The following is a 19,416-nucleotide window of genomic DNA, read 5'->3' as shown; positions in this document are numbered from 1 at the left end:
AATAAACCTCGGCGAATTTGATATCTGCGTTGGAAAAATGCGCTACAGCTGTAGTGTTCGGTTATAATACGACTCTGTATGAAATTGAAATTAGTCATCATCGATTCTGCCAATTTCAAAAGCAGTTTTTTTGTTTGAAACAAAAATTCGGTTTATGAAAATATATTCGCTGTGTTCAGATTGGCAAGAAGAATGCAGTATACACTGAAGTCGCTTTTTGCGCGGTTTTTTTACACGGTTTCTTTTTACGCGGTTTTCGGAATTTACGCGGTTTTTTGTTACGCGGTTTTGATTTACGCGGGACGTATCCTGCGCGTAAAAAGCGACTTGAGTGTATACATTTTTATAAACACAATTCCGCGTTTGGGCCAAAAAACTGCTTTCGAAATTGGGCTTTCCGACGAAAAGTCAATGACTGCTAGTTTCCCGTGAATACGCATTAGAAGTGTATTGAAAAGATGTGCTGTTGATAAAATAGGATTGAATTGGTAAAATCCCTTCAACGTGGGGAACCATGGGTAATATAAACAATCTTTAATTTCAGTAAGGTATCAGGAAAGCAATAGTTTGTGTTCTTGATTTTGTTAAATTGTTTTCAAATGCACAATCTTTTGAGAATTGAACGTATGCAATGTTACCACTTTGATAAAAGTTACATACAACGCATGTAGCATGTATATTGTTGCATATAGCATGTATACATGAAGAATCGAATGATTACAAGCATGAATACATGCTACTATCACTACAAAGAGACTTTCGTAGTCCTGCGTCACCTATATATGCGGTCGTGTCTTGTATACAACCCCTCTGATTTTTATCTGCGGTATATATGCTTTCACAATAACACAAAGAGTTTTTACATTGCTAAGAGAGTCAGTGCTTCAAGAAAATGTAATTTTACTATTGTTTGTTTGTGAAAAATCGCAGGTTTCTTTCTTCAAATCGCTATAACTCTGGATCGGCATCAAACACCTCGTAGTTTTGAGCGATTACGATGTAAAAAAATCTAAGGAATACGACGAAATTGAAATTTTTGAAATCAAATTGTACTCATTGAGAGAAAAATGCAAATTTAGTTTTTAAATCGAATTTAAAAATATTTGGCAGCACTGCCGCTAAAAACTAATTTTTTTTTCGGATTCCCTGGACAATTTCCTTTGGAAACATGATAAAATAGTCTTTCTAAACCTAGTATTTCCAGAGTTACAAGCAAAAGAGAATAAGAGGATTTGACGAAAACGTGTCTTTTCGTTAAAAATGGAGGTACTCCCATTAATCGAGGGAACGTCCAATTGGCACCAAACTTAGGATTTTTTCTTGCTGCACTGAAACGAACAATCTGACAAATTTTTGTTCAAATCCGAGAAGGTTGATTACATGGCACTCGGTCACTTGACGTGGAATGACTCATATACTGCCGTGAATCCCATTTTCTATGCAGTTTCTTATATAAATGGGACTGTTATGCGTAGAACGCACTTTAAAAGCAAAACAATTTATTGCCGAATTGCTTTCTAAATTGGCAGCTTGCTGAGTGAAGAAAAGCATGAATTCAATTCAAAATGATACTAACCCGACTAGCAGGCTATGCTACGTTTACAGATACTATATATATAGTACTAGCTGACCCGACAAACTTCGTATTGCCACAAATTAACCTGTGTTGTACATAAATCATGAATCTCGGATGATCTTTGTCACTATCTCGAGTTTTGCAAGCCCCCCAGTGGGCGGCGCTTCCGACGGCGGGTCACCGGCAACACTCGCGACCGGCTCGTCCTGAATGATCTAGTGTTACTATAGATAGTTTTTGTGGTCTTGTTATTGATTAATGTTTTATGGAAGAGTCTCGAATTTCTCGAGTTGGATTAGTTTTTGAGTTTCGCAAAAATTTCTGTTTTATTTGTATGAGAGTCCATATCCCCCTACCACAGGGGTGAGAGGTCTCTAACTATCATAAAATAAATTCAAGACTCAAAAATCTCCTACATGCTAAATTTGGTTCCATTTGCTTGATTAGTACTCAAATTATAAGGAAATTTGTATTTCATTTGTATGGGAGCCCACCCTCTTAAAAGGGAAAGGGGTCGTAATACAGCACAGAAAAACAATTCTGCCATCTAAAACTCTCACATGCCAAATTTGGTTCCATTTGCTTGATTAGTTCTAAAGTTATGAGCAAATTTGTATTTCGTTTGAATGGGAGCCCCCCCCCCCCCCTCCTAAAAAGGTAAGAAGTCCTAATTCATAATGGGAAAAATGGTTGCCTCCAAAAACACCCACATGCCAAATATGGTTCCATTTGCTTGATTAGTTCTCGAATTATGAGGAAATTTGTATTTCATTTGTGTAGAAACCCCCCCTCTTGAAGTGTGGAAGGATCCTAATTCACCGTAGAAAATATTTTTGCCTCCAAAAACCTCCACATGCCGAATTTGGTTCTATTTGCTTGATTAGTTCTCGAGTTATGGGGAAATTTGTATTTCATTTGTATTGGAGCCCCCCCTCCTAATGTGGGAAGAGGTCCTAATTCATCACAGAAAAAATTCTTGCCTCCAAAAACACCTACACGCCAAATTTGGTTCCATTTGCTGGATTAGTTCTCGAGTTATGAGGAAATTTGTATTTCGTTTGTATAGGACCCCCCCTCCTAAAGTGGGGAGGGGTCCCAATTCATCATTGAAAAAAAAATTGTCTCCAAAAACACACACACATGCCAAATTTGGTTCAATTCGCTTGATTAGTTCTCGAGTTATGAAGAAATTTGTATTTCATTTGTACAGGAGCCCCTCCTCTTAAAGTGGGGAGGGCTCCTAATTCACCATAGAAAATTTTCTTGCTCTCGAAAACCTTCACATGCCAAATTTGGTTGCATTTGCTTGATTAGTTCTCGAGTTATGAGGAAATTTGTATGGAAGCCCCACCTCTTAAAGGGGAGAGGAGTTAAAATTCCACTTATAAAGAGGGGAGGGGTCTCAATTCACCATAGAATAAATTCTTGTCACCAAAAAAAAACACCCACATGCCAAATGTTGTTCTATTTGCTTGATTAGTTCTCGAGTTAGGAGGAAATTTGTATTTCATTTGTACAGGAGCCCCCCCTCTTAGAGTGGGGAGGGGTCCTAATTCACCGTAGAAAATTTTCCTGCTCTCGAAAACCTTCACATGCCAAATTTGGTTCCATTTGCTTGATTAGTTCTCGAGTTATGAGGAAATTTGTATGGAAGCCCCCCCTCTTAAAGGGGAGAGGAGTTACAATTCCCCTTATAAAGAGGGAGGGGTCTCAATTTACCATAGAATAAATTCTTGTCACCGAAAACACCCACATGCCAAATTTGGTTCTATTTGCTTGATTAGTTCTCGAGTTATGAGCCTCTCCTCTTAAAGTGGGGAGGGCTCCTAATTCACCATAGAAAATTTTCTTGCTCTCGAAAACCTTCACATGCCAAATTTGGTTGCATTTGCTTGATTAGTTCTCGAGTTATGAGGAAATTTGTATGGAAGCCCCACCTCTTAAAGGGGAGAGGAGTTAAAATTCCACTTATAAAGAGGGGAGGGGTCTCAATTCACCATAGAATAAATTCTTGTCACCAAAAAAAAACACCCACATGCCAAATGTTGTTCTATTTGCTTGATTAGTTCTCGAGTTAGGAGGAAATTTGTATTTCATTTGTACAGGAGCCCCCCCTCTTAGAGTGGGGAGGGGTCCTAATTCACCGTAGAAAATTTTCCTGCTCTCGAAAACCTTCACATGCCAAATTTGGTTCCATTTGCTTGATTAGTTCTCGAGTTATGAGGAAATTTGTATGGAAGCCCCCCCTCTTAAAGGGGAGAGGAGTTACAATTCCCCTTATAAAGAGGGAGGGGTCTCAATTTACCATAGAATAAATTCTTGTCACCGAAAACACCCACATGCCAAATTTGGTTCTATTTGCTTGATTAGTTCTCGAGTTATGAGGAAATTTGTATTTCATTTGTATAGGAGCCCCCCCTCCTAAAGTGGGGAGAGGTTCTTATTCATCATAGAAAAATTTCTTGCCTCCAAAAACACCTACATGCCAAATTTGGTTCCATTTGCTGGATTAGCTCTCGAGTTATAAGGAAATTTGTATTTCGTTTGTATAGGAGCCCCCCCCCCACTTAAAGTGGGGAGGGGTCCCAATTCATCATAGAAAAAAATTTTGTCTCCAAAAACACACACATGCCAAATTTGGTTCCATTTGCTTGATTAGTTCTCGAGTTATGAGGAAATTGGTATTTCATTTGTACAGGAGCCCCCCCTCTTAAAGTGATGAGGGGTCCTAATTCAACATAGAAAATTTTCTTGCTCTCGAAAACTTTCACATGCCAAATTTGGTTCCATTTGCTTGATTAGTTCTCGAGTTATGAGGAAATTTGTATGGAAACCCCCCCTCTTACAGGGGAGAGGAGTTGTAATTCCCCTTATAAAGAGGGGAGGGGTCTCAAATTACCCTAGAATAAATTCTTGTCACCGAAAACACCCACATGCCAAATTTGGTTCTATTTGCTTGATTACTGTGTTACCTGACTCACTGCGAAATGCGTTGTATTCGCGGGATCGTGTTGGTTCGAAAGGTTTCGAAAAATATCGCCCTTGTATCGAAAATATCGTTAATTTTGATCACTAAAAATAACGTACTTAAACATTATATTTCATGTGCCAGTAGTACGCAATAATTGTATTGTGAAACTGAATTGTTCTTTATGCAACTTTTTACAAATTAAATGCAATAACAAAAGCACAACTTATTAAAAATCGTTTGTTATCGATATTGACTGAATATGCGTTATAAACGAATAAAACGTATGGTGACGTTTTATTTCAATAACACGCATATTCGCAGTGAGTCAGGTAAAACAGTAGTTCTCGAGTTATGCAGAAATTTGTGTTTCATTTGTATGGGAGCCCCCCCTCTTAGTGGGGAGAGGGGTCTCTAACCATCACTAAAACCTTTCTCGGCCCCAAAAACCTCTACATGCAAATTTTCACGCCGATTGGTTCAGTAGTTTTTGATTCTATAAGGAACACAGGACAGACAGACAGACAGACAGACAGACAGACAGACAGACAGAAATCCTTCTTTATAGGTATTGATTATATATTTAAAAATCGTGCATTTCATATTTCGAACTTATGACCACCTTTTTGGGTCAAATACTCCTATGTGCGCTGGGAGCGGTGATAAATCTGAAGGAACCAGAAAAGGTCTGTTTAAACCGTTGGTGCCCACGAATATCTTTTTACGACAATACCTGTTTCTCATTTTTCTTTAGCAGTATTTGACCTATTATGGTTTTTAATCTTAGGACATCGGAACTATGCCCAAGTAGCACACGTTGTCACAATTGAGTCGCAGCGGCTGATATACGACAAATTTAAATGTAAAACTTGGATTACAGTATTTTAAAATATAACAGCTGTGTAACCGAAATAGCGCAACTTATGTAACTAAATATGATTACATTAATAGTTACTCAAGAACCAATATGTAACATGTAAAGTTACAAAATAGTTACTATTGAAGTTACAGATAAACTATAAACTGACGTTCAATTGGTGGCAAATTAGTCAATTTGAAACTTTTATTGCATGGCGAAAACAATCCAGCAGGTTACAAAATTCCTTGAATGCAAGAAGATTTATTTCAATCTATGGCTATTAACTTCAAGCAGTAAATTCAACTGATGAATGTAGAAGAGTGCATTAATTTTCCTTGTTATTTCAACACAAATTTTAAAGCAGTTTCAAATTTATGGTGAAACTTATGATTCTAGCCTTGAAAAATTCACGCGCTCTAATTTAATCTAGCTTTTTATAACTTTAATAAATTTAATAAATGTATTTTTTGTTGAACAAATATGTACAATATAAAGACTTTAATTTTTATTTGCTGATATTTTAAATTTATTCTTAGCCAGAAACCATTCAAAAATAAATTGAAATTTATCAAAAGTTAGTTTTGAAAGTTTTCGCTATCATTAAGAAAATTCATAGCCATTTACCTTTAGTAAATCATACAAGGTTACATTTTAGTTACATTCTAATTGCACGTAACCTAAACTTTCTATCTGGTTACGCTATTGGTTACGGTAACCAATATTAAATCTGTTGTGGTCACCTGGAAACTTCATTTTCAAATCACACTGTAACCTTTTTCATTGCCGGTTTCGTTTCGGTGTAACTTGATCGTTTTGACGTTTGAGGGTAAACAAAATTGATAACATTGTTGTTAAAATATCTGTGCGGAGAATTCTCCGGAGAAGATTCCAAGTATCAATAAAGTAAGTAAACGCATTTTCAAGAGCATTTTAAAATCCGTGTACCAATTATTTATCTTTACCGATAGTAAAATTCTTGAGATCTATTTTCTGCTCAATCCGTCGTGTTTACAAGGTACAGCGGATAAGTTACTAGCTAACTTGTTTTGACTCCGTAACTGTTCGTAACGGAAAATTAACTGTTTTGCGACCACCAAGGTCATGACAGTTTGGAAAAAGTATTCATTAATGTCACTTGGTAACTACTTGGTAACTTGTAACTAAAAGTTGACTGTTTTGCGACGACCGAGCTGATGACAGTTTGCGAAAAAGGTTTCAATTTTGTGATTTGGTAACTACCTGGTAACTTTTTGAGATTTTTGTCACCACAAAACTAAAAATTAACTACTTTTAATTTTATGTAACTTAACTCGTTACAAGCATCCTAAATGTAACTGTTGTGCAACCTTTTTTTATTTTTACAATTAGTTACAAGTGCTACTTGGGTGTTGACATAGCTAGGTTTTGAGTGACAATCACTTGCTTCGGATTCGGTGTATATGAACGATTTAATGTGCACTAGCGCCAGAAGCAAGCTGTTGTCACTACAAAACTAGTTATCTTCAATGAGCCGGTATGTAAGCAATACCGACACGCTATCCGTTATCACGTTATACATCTGCTCTTTTTTTTATCTGCTTTTGAAAGACAATAATCCACCGAATAGGCCCCTGGGTGGTGCTATTTGCTCATTGTAATTTCTCAGGCTTCTTCAAATAGATACAGCTGGTTTGGGTAGACGATAAGCCTTTGATAAACCTCAACAATATGCCAAAAATCAAGAATTGCTTTATAACTGTTATGGTTTGTACCATGCAGGCTTTTTCGTCCTGCCGGGTATTTACACAACACAGACACCACTATAGAAAGAAAACGGGTCTAAAATAGCTGCAACAACTTTATCATTTCTCACGACTATAACTCAAATTCAGTAGCGTTTCATTAAGACCAAAATGCACTCCGACATTCAGTAAATGTAATTCTATCAATTGGTTCAACTTAATTTCTGAATATTGTTCAGGCTACCGCTTAATGGGCTGATATACTCTTCGGTACCCTAAAGCTTCCGATCTACGCAAAAAAATTATGAAACTTTAAGGCGGAACCGAAAGTAGCTAACGTTATTGTGTTAGTGCGACAAAAACTGTACTGTATACATCTCATGTGTTCGTCAAAAACCTAAACGTTTATTTGAATATTGTATCAGTATTGGTAATATATGTCAAATAGCGGAGCTTGCAAACATAAACAGCTGATCCGCAGCCAACCGCACTGACTACAAACATCGCGAAAAAGTGTTTGTTTTCTTTATCAAGGCATTTCGATTCAATCAAAATTAACAGCAGCAACTGAATAATGCGTAGGATCACTAGGATGTTTAATTAATCCGCTTGCATCGGATTGCGTTTTTGATTCCTGCGTTTGCGTTTTGTTTGTTTACTTCACTCTAAGCTCATCGATGCGGCGAAAGTTGAAAGCTCTTTAAAAGCTCATTGATGTGACGAAAGTTTGATACTGTGTTGCTGCTTTTCCGGAAATCGCTAGTTCAACGAAATATGTGCACAACCAAATATCTATTAACTAATTCCAGATTATATGTTTTATGAACACTTAATGATCTATATGATCAATTAAATTTATTTTCCATTAGCAATTATGTTTTGCTGAACGTTTATTGAGACATAGCAGATCGATAAATTGAATTACAAGTTTTAGGAAATTATAACAGCGCTGGAAGCACTGATTACGTGGCGAAAGCGTGCTCTGCCAATACAGATGCATTTTTAAGGCACAAAACAATACATGCTTCGAATGGTAGCCATTTACCCAGCCATCTTTGAGCCACTTTCGGTTTCCCCTTAAACTTAAACCAGGAAAACGGTATTATAATTATTATTTTGCATTTATCTTAACGATACAACCTGAATTAACGGAAAAAATATACTGATAGCTCACGACATGGCATAAACTAAAAGAGGACACACCACAATAGATCAAAATAATGGTCGCGGTGGTAAGTCCCCAACACGGAAAAAAACGGAAAAAATATCCGAAAAATGTATTAGCAGATAGAAATTTTTTGTATCTCTGAAGTGTGCATAAATTTTGAAATTTGTATCCATTTCTCAATTTCCAAATTTTGCATGCTTCTTCGAGAAAGATCAACAAATATTTTAAAATAAAAAAAATCGAGAAAAAAAAGTTCCAACTTTGAAAAAATTGCAATTGTTTATAAAAATGCACCATTTAACTATTGAAAAACAATCGAGAGGAGGCATGGTATACCAATTTTGAAAGCTTGCAGAATAGTGAACATATCTGGTAAAAAGTTATTTTTTGATTACAAACTGTTTACAATCAGCGTTTAGTGATAGTGATTTTTTCGGATTACAATACTTTAAAAAATCATATCTTGCGAATTCCAACAGTAACATCGAAATAAAAAAATACGTGTCGATTTTTTTTGAACAAAGAACGTAAAAAAATATTTATTCTGAAGAGAAAAAAATTTTGACTGTAAATTTCCCGTGGAATGACCCATGTATAGAAGTGAGCGTGAGTATGTACAGTACTGGACAATATAAAGTACGCACCCGCTCTCATACTATATAACACGCGGTATCTTTTTTATTGTCAAACATATGTAGACAAATATTAAAAACAATGTTTATTCGTTCGCTTCTCAAATGCTAATGATATATTTTGCACTGAATGTCACTCTTATATTAACTTCTACTACATGCTATGCCTACTATATCTGCTACAGTTCGGCCATCCTGACAAATTACATCGTCCTCGATGTACATTACATATCATTATTCAGCAATTCGTCCAGGAACCTGCAGAATTCGCAATCACATTTGTCAAATCACATTCAACTGCTCCAACAGTTGTGTTGATTCCTCCAGGCGCTGCTCCAACAGCGTTTCTGACTGCTCCAACAGTCATACGAGTAGTCGCACCAACGGCTCTGGTTTTATTACAAAAATAGTCTCCGTAGTTTTAATTGTTACAACGACGGATTTAACTGCTCCAACAGTTACGGCGATTTCACTAGTTGCTGCTCCAACAGCACGTCTCGCTTTTGATAGTTCCAAGAGTCGCACCAACGGCTCTGATTTGTTTTTATGTTTAAACTTGTAATTTTGCTCCGAAGTCCCCTCAAATCCACTAGTCTTGCTTTTACGATGACGTCGCAGGCAAAATTTTCGTAGAATTCGCTCAAAAGCTTACATTATTTTGAGTTTGAAGTCTGTCCAATCATTAACCGCTTTTTCTGCTTCTTTGAGCCTCAATTTTGAAGAACTTCTCTGTTTTCCTTATTATAAATTGCTTGCATTCATTCGATTTTTATAAATTTGTCCTGATTAACTTCGTAATTTCGTCATTCCATTGTAACTAACAGCGCCAGTTTCGCTTCTGACTGCTCCAACAGTCCTACCAGCAGTCGCACAAACGGTCCTAGTTTCGTTACAAAAACGAGTGCTTGAGTACAGACGGCCTAGCTCCGAATCCAAAATTTTCTCCATGTTGAAAGATTCGATGAATTTCTTTCCAGCAATCCTTCGGTTCTAGAAATTTTTTCGATCGTTCGGGGCGTTCACAAGGTGTCATCCCACTTCTGATAATTGTAGACAAATATTAAAAACAATGTTTATTCGTTCGCTTCTCAAATGCTAATGATATATTTTGCACTGAATGTCACTCTTATATTAACTTCTACTACATGCTATGCCTACTATATCTGCTACACATATGAACTCGGTATATTTGAACAAATTGTAGTATTTTCAATGCTTTAAACGATTTATGTATCGTTAAATATAAACATTAGCTATTTTGATCAAGCTATTGTATAGTTCTAGAAAAAGTCAATTTTTAGTTGGTCATAATAAAGTACGCACTACTAATATAATGACTGCACAACGCCGCCTACTGCATACGAATAGTTTCCTCGCCATCACACTGCAGCGAAGTGTCAAAACAAATTGTTTGTGATTGATTTTTCGTTACTGGTGCGCGTTTTTATCTGGTACGATGTCAAAAAAGCAAATTTGTGAAGATATCCGTAAACTTATCGTTAAAAATCGTAAGGAAGGTTTCTCGAATAGAGAAATTGCTCGAAGATATGAAATTAGTGAGGCATGAGTACGAAAAACATTGAAAAAATATGAGGAACTTGGAAGCGTGAAAGACCGGACTGAAAGAGGAAGAAAGCGGAGGACTACAACCAGTGATGATCGCCTGATTCGTCGAAAAGTGGCTAAAGATGCGTTCTCTACCAGCCGAGTAATCCGAGAAAATACGAACTTAAATATTTCCGAACGAACTGTTCGTAGAAGATTGAAGCAAATGGGATTTAAAAATGGATTTGCTCAACGAAGGCCATTTATCCGAAATGTTACAGGTTTGTTTATTTCATATTCAATATTTGTTTTTAAGTAATATTAATTTGTATAGGATCAAACGTCTTAAATTTGCTCAAAAATATATCGACAAACCTTTGGAGTATAAAGCCTCTGTATAAAACATCTTCTGAAAGTACATCTATAAAGCTAATTTTTGTTCAATCACTATGAATAGTTATCTACTATAAATAATGAGAAAAGCATGAAAGTTTCAAGATGTGGTAAGTGCGTACTTTATTTTGTCCAGTATTGTATGTTTGCATGTTCCGCCATAACTCCGAAACGCATGGACGGTTCTTATCAAACTTGGCTCATATGTTCCTTGACATAAAGGTAACATCACTGGGGAGTTGACAAAACGAGAGGCGGTCCCTAACAGGGGGAGAGGAGACTACAACTCCGAAACGCCTGGACTGTTCATCATCAAACTTGACACACATGTTCCTTGACATAGGGGAATCAGCACAAAAGGAGGCTGGTCCCTGAACAGAAGGGGGTAGGGGATAGTTTAAATAAGTAAAAGGGACAGTGTTTCTTTTGCATTTAGACCGATTACAATTGTGCAAGTGACTGTGAGAATAGAGGGGGGTTCCACCGAGAAGAGATATTTGAAAAAAACTTTGTTTCGTTTCCGTTATAGGGATTTTCATAGAGCAAACCGATGCATAATTAGCTACGTGAGAGAAGGGCGAACTAACCGCGAAACCGACAGCTCCCCCCCCCCCCAGGAACGTAAGTATGTATGTATGTTCCACCATTACTCCGGAACGTCTAGACGATTCTACATCAATCGTTTGTTAAACACATATTTTTTGACATAAAAGAATCAGCACAGGGGGGATTGACAAGAGGCAGACGGTCTCTTACAAGAGGGAGGAAAATTCAAATGGGTAAAGGGAAGCGTTTCTCTTCCATTTGAAACGATAACAGTTGAACAAGTGGCTGGATTTCTGAAAGAGGGAATAGGGCGGCCATTAACAAGGGGGAGGTTCAAAAACGTAAAAAAGGATTTGTCGATTTATAGGGATTACCGAGAAGACGGATTTACAAGTGGCTAGGGGACAAGAGGAGAGGAACTGACAAAGGGAGCACCTAATGAGGTAATGGTTTTGAACCTCAGGAGGACTCACCAGTGCTAACTATAACGAGGCGAAACAGGTTTGGTATAGTAGGAAATGCATCGAAGCATGGGTAAAACCCTCAACACATAAGCACGTATGAAAAAATATATAAGCTTATCGTTTACTCAATAACGATAAAGCACAGAAATGCAGTGCAGAATACAGCATACACCCGGGCAACATTACAATGGATCAATAATGTTGTGGTCAAAGTGATAAGCCCATACAAAAAAAAGACAAATTTAAATGCAGAAAAAGGGTTTTGTTTCTTGCATTGAGAATTTTTGTTACAATAACAGATGAGAGACAAGGGGCCCCGAGTAAGATCGGGCAATCAGCTAGTAATAAATATTAGTACAGACAAGATAGGTGTATGGGATTAGCCCTAACCAATACCGGGATTGAACTGTCTGAGTGGACATTAGGTTGATTGATTGAGTGTCTAACTAAAAATCCACGCTCTGTGATTGGTCGGAATTAGTAGTACTGATTTGCCGTAGCATTGGTGATGTTTCCATATCACAAGCAGCAAGGTTGTATATAACCGTGATTAAATTTACACTCATTCCAGTTTGAACTACCAATACTAGTAGCTAATTATGAAGAAAGTTACCTGTATTTGATGGTTATCGTTACATTTTCCTTTATTTTTAGAAAAAAAGTGACAGAGCCCCCTCGTCCCAACAGGTCGAAGATTCATTACCACATTCGTACTTATACTAATTTGATATCAGTGCTTGGGAAGTACGTCTGAAAAAGTTCTCTCGTCCTAACAAAATTTCTTAAGACCGCTTTAAACCTAGACCAATTTGATGTCTGTGTTAGGGAAGTGTGCCAAAAAAGTCTCTTCATCCTAACAAGATTTCTTAGGACAGCCATAAACCTAGCCCAACTTGATGTCCTGAAAGTGAACAGTTATAAAAAAGTGACCGACTCTATCTTTGCCCGATTGTATCCACATACCGCAAGAATTTATACAAAACTGACGTCTTATCTGAAAAAGAAGTTGACAGAATATTCATGCATGCGACGTGATGCAACAATTTTCAAAGTGAGGAAGAATTATTTACTGACTGAACTGAAAATAGGTTTTAGGCGTTTAATTTGTTACTATACAATTAGTTGCATGCAATTGTTTACATACTTTCGATTGTATTGTTGTCAAATGTGAAATAATTGATAAACAAGTTTCAATGAAATAGGCTATTTTCAAGGAAATTGACGAATGACAACCCAGATAATTTATTTATTTTTTCCGTTCAACCGTAACTTGTACGTTCAGTGACAAATATTTTATGTTTTGAGCATGATCCTTAAACCGGTTAACATTCGTATTAAGCCAGTGACCTTTAAGTTGGACTAGTACAACAAGTCACACAGGAATTTTCAAAATGCGATATCGTCACCAATTACCAGAAGAAGTGTGATTGTGGCCTACCAAAACTCTTAGTGGAATTACAAATCCTAAGAAACGGATAAAACTGATATACAAAGGACGGGCGTTTAGAAAATTTAAACTTGTTTTCTTGTATCAAATTAATATAAATGTTTCAGAGCACTTATTATAACACAGAAAATTAAAAATTTGCGTGACCAATATTTGATGCAAAATGTCAATTTTTTGACGTAGGACTACGTCTTTGTTTACTATACTGGAACTGGGTAGCACTTTGTGAAAACGAAAATAGAAGTGTAACGCTTGAATGAAAGATTTCAAATGCTAATAACTACTAAACTACTGAACGAAACTGAACAATTTATATGTTGTTGGATAGATAAAATGGCCAGCAATTTTATATGTGGTAAGAGAGCAATTTTAAGAGGGGCGTAAGAGGGGGGGGGGCTCCTACACAAATGAAACAAATTTCCTCAAAACTCGAGAACTAATCAAGCGAATGGAAGGATGGAACCAAATTTGACATGTGGTGGTTTCAGAAGGCAGGATTTTTTTGCTACGGTGTACTGAGACCTCATCTCCTTCTAGGAGGAGGGCTCCCGTACAAATGAAATACAAATTTCCTCAAAACACTAGAACTAATCAAGCAAATGAAACCAAATTTAGAATGTAGGGGTTTCAGAAGGGAAGAATTTTTTCTATGCTAAATTGAGACTCCTCCCCTCTTTAGGAGGGGGGGATCCCATACAATAATATACAAATTTCCTCATAACTCGAGAACTAATCAAGCAAAAGGAACCAAAATTGGCATGTGGGGGTTTTTGGAGGATGTTTTTCTATGGTGTACTGAGACCCCTTCTTCTTCTAAGAGGGGGGCTCCCATACAAATGAAATACAAATTTTCTCATAACTTTAGAACTAATCACGCAAACAGAACCAAATTTGGCATGTGGGGGTTTTAGAAGGAAGGATTTTTTATATGGTATAATGAGACCCATTTGTCTTGTAACAGGGGGGAGGGGGAAGTTTTTCTATGGTGGATTAGAACCTTTGCTTTCTTTAAGAAGAGAGATCCCATACAAATGAAATACAAGTTTCTTCATAACTCGAGAACTAGTCAAGCAAATGGCACCAAATTTGGCATTGTCGGGGTTTTGGAAGCATGAATTTATGTTGAATTTATTTATTTTATGATGGTTTGAGACCCCTCAGCCCTGTGGTATGAAGATAAGGACTTTCATACAAATAAAACAGAAATTGGTCATTCATTACCAGTTCAACCTTTATGATGCACACAAGTGATTTTTAAAAGAAATTTCTATGTCTCAAATGTTGCAGGCGTTGTAGTTATGAACCCCCGTCCACGTATTTTCAAAGCCACCATTGCATTAAATGAAGAATTGAATCTGAATATTTCGCTCTTCTCTTTTAAACATTAAACTTAAACATTTTAAACTTAAACAATGGCACTCACAGATTCTTATATATACATATACATGCCAGAAATTGCAGTTTACATTAGTCTTTGATCTGATGATCTGATATAGTCCTACGTCACCCTTTCGTACAACCCTTAGGGCTGTATACCTTGTAGTTTTATCGATTCGATTTCGTAGACCTACATGAGCCCCCTCTCGTTCGTGCCCCTAGAGACAGACCTACATACTTTTCGTAGCCCAAGTCTCCGCGCATTTTTGGGAGGTTGAGTATTTGGTTCATTTGATTTTGAACTAACCGTATGCCCACAGTAATTTGTAGTTACTAGTTCTGGTACAAACAGTGGCGACTCGTCCGCATGTTCAACCTGTTCATAGGACAGGCAAACAAAATTCAGCCCGACAAAATTTCGTTTGCACCGACGCATTTGCAATGCAATACGAATTTAGTTTAGTTACGAAGCTGATGAGCAAACCGTTCAACACGACATTTGAACGTTGCTTTAGAATCTCAATGCACAAGCATACCAGCACATTATTCCTGGTATTAATTCTTGATACTGAATTAGTACCGTCATCCGGGGATACTTGCAACACCGGGGTTACTTGCAACACCTTTGCGCAAGGTGCTTTTGACAGCTCTAATGCATTTGTTTGTTTACATAACCATTTGTGGTCAACGCCGTTTTAAAGAAGGGACGTTTACCTATTGTTTAGTTAAGCCTAATCCATTACATCATTGTTTTGCTTGTTTTTATACGACTGGAAAGCATTGGCGGAACTAGCGCTCATTTCTAGGGGGGGCTATAGTCCCCGGATTTTTTTTCAACCGTTTTATTTCGTCGGCATATTAAAATTTAATGCACATTAATGCCTGGAATCTTATAAAAGTCATGCAAATAAACTTTACTCTGAAGTTATTCGTACCTATAGTTATCTAACTATTGGTTTTTCAAAAATTACAAAACTTAGTTAACTTTTCTAGGGGGGGCTGAATCTTTTCTAGGGAGGGCTTGGCCCCCCCTAGCCCCCCCTAGTTCCGCCAATGCTGGAAAGTAATTTCACTTTCAGAGTAGGAAAAATGGATGTGCAAAGTTGCGCCTGTTCATTGACATGAAATTATTTTTTATCGTTTGGTTCCTGACCACAATTAGTGCATCATATAAGCTAACAAAAGCAGCATTGAGCTTTGTTTATAATTTAAACTTGGAGAAGAAACGATGAATTCGTGCTGTTACTTCCAATATGGCGCGACTTGTAAAATAGATAATTATCGTAATAGACAGTATGTACAAAGTATGTTTGCATCTGTACGATGTTAATTTGTCTACTGCCATCTCCAGAAAAATTAAAACTGTGAAAAATTCCACGTGCCTTGAGACGACAATTTGGAGTTCACTGAAATGCTGCATTTCCACCGAATATCTTTAAAAAAGCGATAGACGAAATTGGGAAACAAAACATGCCTCCAATATCCCTTATTTTACTACAAATACACTCAAAATATCTAAAAATAGTCATTCGCGGTTTGAAATCAAATTTAAAATCATAAGAAATGAAAAATCAGAAAAGTGTTGCAAGTAACTCCGTTTACTGGGTAACTTGCAACACCCCTATTTTCGGTTCATTCTACAGATTCATTTAGCTGATATTTTTTCTCATAATCATACATTAAAAGTACTGACCACTATACAAGTTTTGGCTACTTACACTTGGACCTAAGCGGTACACTTCGAAAGTTATACCAAGTCAAAGTTCAAAAGTGTTGCAAGTATCCCCGGATGACGGTACCAGAGACAATGTGTTGATAAAAAGAGAATGTGACACAGCTTTTACTCGAAAGCGCGGGCGCTTTATTGTCTCGTTCATCTTCAGCATTGAACAACTTACTACCACATATCCCTATGGCCTGCGCTTTGATTCCATATTTTATTTAGTTAGGAAGCTAATGAGCAAAATGTTCAACACGACGTTTGAACGTTGCTTTAGAGATTAGCACCAGGAACAATGTGTTCGTACGGAAGGGTATTTGAAAATAGAGCGCGGTTGGCAATTTGGCTTGCATTATTCGCAAAATTTTCTCCTTAGCTCGTTCATCTTTAGCATTGAACAACTTACGCATATTGCTTGTTGCTTGTGGTGCGTGTGATGTGGGTTTGTGCGTGCATCGCAGTAAGGTGGTAATTCTTGAATTTGGTTCAATAGGTAAATTGAACGAAAAGTTTTCGGTTCGTAAATAAAATTCAGAGACGAGTTTGCTTGTAAAGTAAACCGTCGTATTCCATTGCTATTTAAACAAATAGGGATATTCACGTAGCACTTGCTACGTTGCGAATACGGAGTATTGTGTATTTATACTGCCGCTACTCGCATAACAGTTCCATCTCCATAGAAACTGGAACTGCAATGCGAATTGCGGCAGTATATACACGAAATACACCGTTTACGCAACATAGCAAGCGCTACGGTGAAAACCCCTAATGTTTGTTTTATGATTAAAATATAGAAATGCGATAATAAAAAAGGCTGCGTATTAATTTGTATTTTCGCTGGGTGAACAGGTAAGCTAAACCCCCACGAGTCGCCACTGGTACAAATACAAAGGTTTTTGTATTTTTACTACGATTTTTGAGATAACACGAGCTACAATCTTTTAATTAACGCGATTTTTTACGAGGTATTTTTAACGCGTCATGTATCACCCGTGTAAAAAACAATTCTAAAAAACAAGAAGCATAAACTATGACAGGAACAAACTGTATAAGGAAAAAAATGTTGGTAAAAGATATACAATACACTTCACACTTCCTGTATTCACCTAGACCTGGATCTCCGGCGGTAGTCACGAGGTCTTAGATCTCGTTCTCTGTCTCGATCACGACGTTCCCGACTTCTATCTCGGCTCTTCTCTCGATCCACTGAATGTCTTCGTTCCCTGAAACAAAAAAACATACAAACATGTGGCTTACTAATAATTATATGCATAATGGCTAGGTAACAGATTAACAGATGTAACACTTCGAACGAATTTTGTAACAAAATATTGTTTTAACGATAACCGCAAATCTCAATAAAAAAAACACGACCGTCACCTAGTGTAATTTTTACACTACGGAAAGCGGTTTACTATAAAATTACACTGGTAGCAGCGCCAGTGTAGGCGAACTGTATTCTCGCGCATCAATGGTTGAGTGTCGGCTTAATTGGAAATTTGAAATGATTGACCTCAAAAGCGATGAAGAAAATCATACCAGGTAAGTTGACAGCAGCACGTTTGTCGCGTCTCGAAGAGACACGATTCTATCGACTCTAACAGCCGCTCCCAGCCGAGATTCGAACATACAACGTACCTCAATACCAACTGGGAGGCAAAACTTTAACATTTCTTTATTATTCTTTATTATTAATCCAATTTGATTTTTTTGTCTAATGAAGAACGCACACTTTCAACCAAAATAGCCTTTAACTGAAAATAATTCCTCATTTTCAGAATAAACTCTTTACGGTTAGGCTGTCAGATATTTTTTGTAAAGCCCCTTTATGTTTCTTTAGCTGGTTTTGATATCTCAATTTTTCTATTTTTTATGAGCTTTTAATTGGCGATTTTTGATGAAAAACATCTTTCTTTTGGAAAAATTGCCGCCATTTTGGTAATTTTTCGAATTTTCAAAAACCGCTACGTAACAATTTAGGTATTAACCTAAAGTTTCAAAACCATCCTTGATATCCGTTCTACGATACTCCGTTGGTTCCCGGCACGTACCGTCAGCAAGGAACTATTTTCTAAAGGGCATTCGCGCCATCAGCATAATAATCACTATTCTGGTATCCAAAAAATACAAAATATATCTTCAAATATACCTTAACCTATAACCAAAATACCACAACACATAACTATAATCAGGGTGTCGACTCAAATCCAAAAATAAAATTCCCTGACTTTCCCTGATTTTCCCTGATGCTTCGAATATTTTTCCCTGACCCTCTAAACTCGAATATCAAGCTTATTTGGGCGATTTCTGGCTTAAGTTTTTAACCCATTAGCATGGCTTATGCGAGCTGCTGAAAACTAAAGCTAGATTTCTTCATGTTTCAAGCACACATATCAAAGAGTCTTAACCTATTTCTTACCAGCGTTTCGAAAACGCCCTCTTCTATCGAGTCTAGGGACAGTTATGTTTGAGGTATCAACTTGAACCCAAAGAAACAAAGATTGAGAAATAATCTAATCGACCTGTTTTTGCACAAAGCTTAGATGTTACATACAAAAAATTACAGCCGTGTAAACATAACAAATCTTGCTAATTTTCAGTCAGCTCAAACTAGTAACTTTACCGCTAGAAGGTGGACACATGTCTGCGAGTTTTCAGTTAAACTAAAACAAAACTTTCCTGGAAGTTCCAGCTTGTTATCTTTGCTGCAAAAAGCATGGGGTTAAGGAGATGATTCCCCAAAGATTTTTGGTACAAAAATGTGCGTTTTGCTGGCTTCTAGGTACGGCAAAACTTTAGCTAGATATATTATTAGAAAATGTCCAAATGGCGAATATTTTAACCCTCAATGGAGGACAGTTAAGACTAAATCTGTGTGTCATGATTTCGGATTGCAACTATCGAGGCTTGAAAGCAACATTGACTCGAAGGTAGTTCGGTGGCCGGCCGTTCGGTCCGATGACCGTATATGGGTGTTGAGAATTAAGGCAAATTCTTCAA

At 37.1% G+C, this 19,416-nt stretch overlaps 1 protein-coding gene across 1 annotated transcript in view; it reads right to left on the bottom strand.

Moving 5' to 3' along the window:
• The window catches only part of LOC128741415 (U4/U6.U5 small nuclear ribonucleoprotein 27 kDa protein), a 58,008-nt gene that overhangs the window by 8,155 nt on the left and 30,437 nt on the right, over positions 1 to 19,416 (bottom strand). Inside the window, exon 3 of the mRNA XM_053837216.1 lies at positions 17,523 to 17,639. Coding sequence (XP_053693191.1) covers positions 17,523 to 17,639 — 117 coding nt within the window. The remainder of the gene's footprint in view (positions 1 to 17,522; positions 17,640 to 19,416) is intronic.

The sequence above is a fragment of the Sabethes cyaneus genome, chromosome 3 (genome assembly GCF_943734655.1).
Source record: "Sabethes cyaneus chromosome 3, idSabCyanKW18_F2, whole genome shotgun sequence".
NCBI classification, from domain to species: domain Eukaryota; kingdom Metazoa; phylum Arthropoda; class Insecta; order Diptera; family Culicidae; genus Sabethes; species Sabethes cyaneus.
The sequence above is the reverse complement of the archived record's forward strand: the minus strand, read 5'-3'. Positions and strand labels throughout refer to the sequence as shown.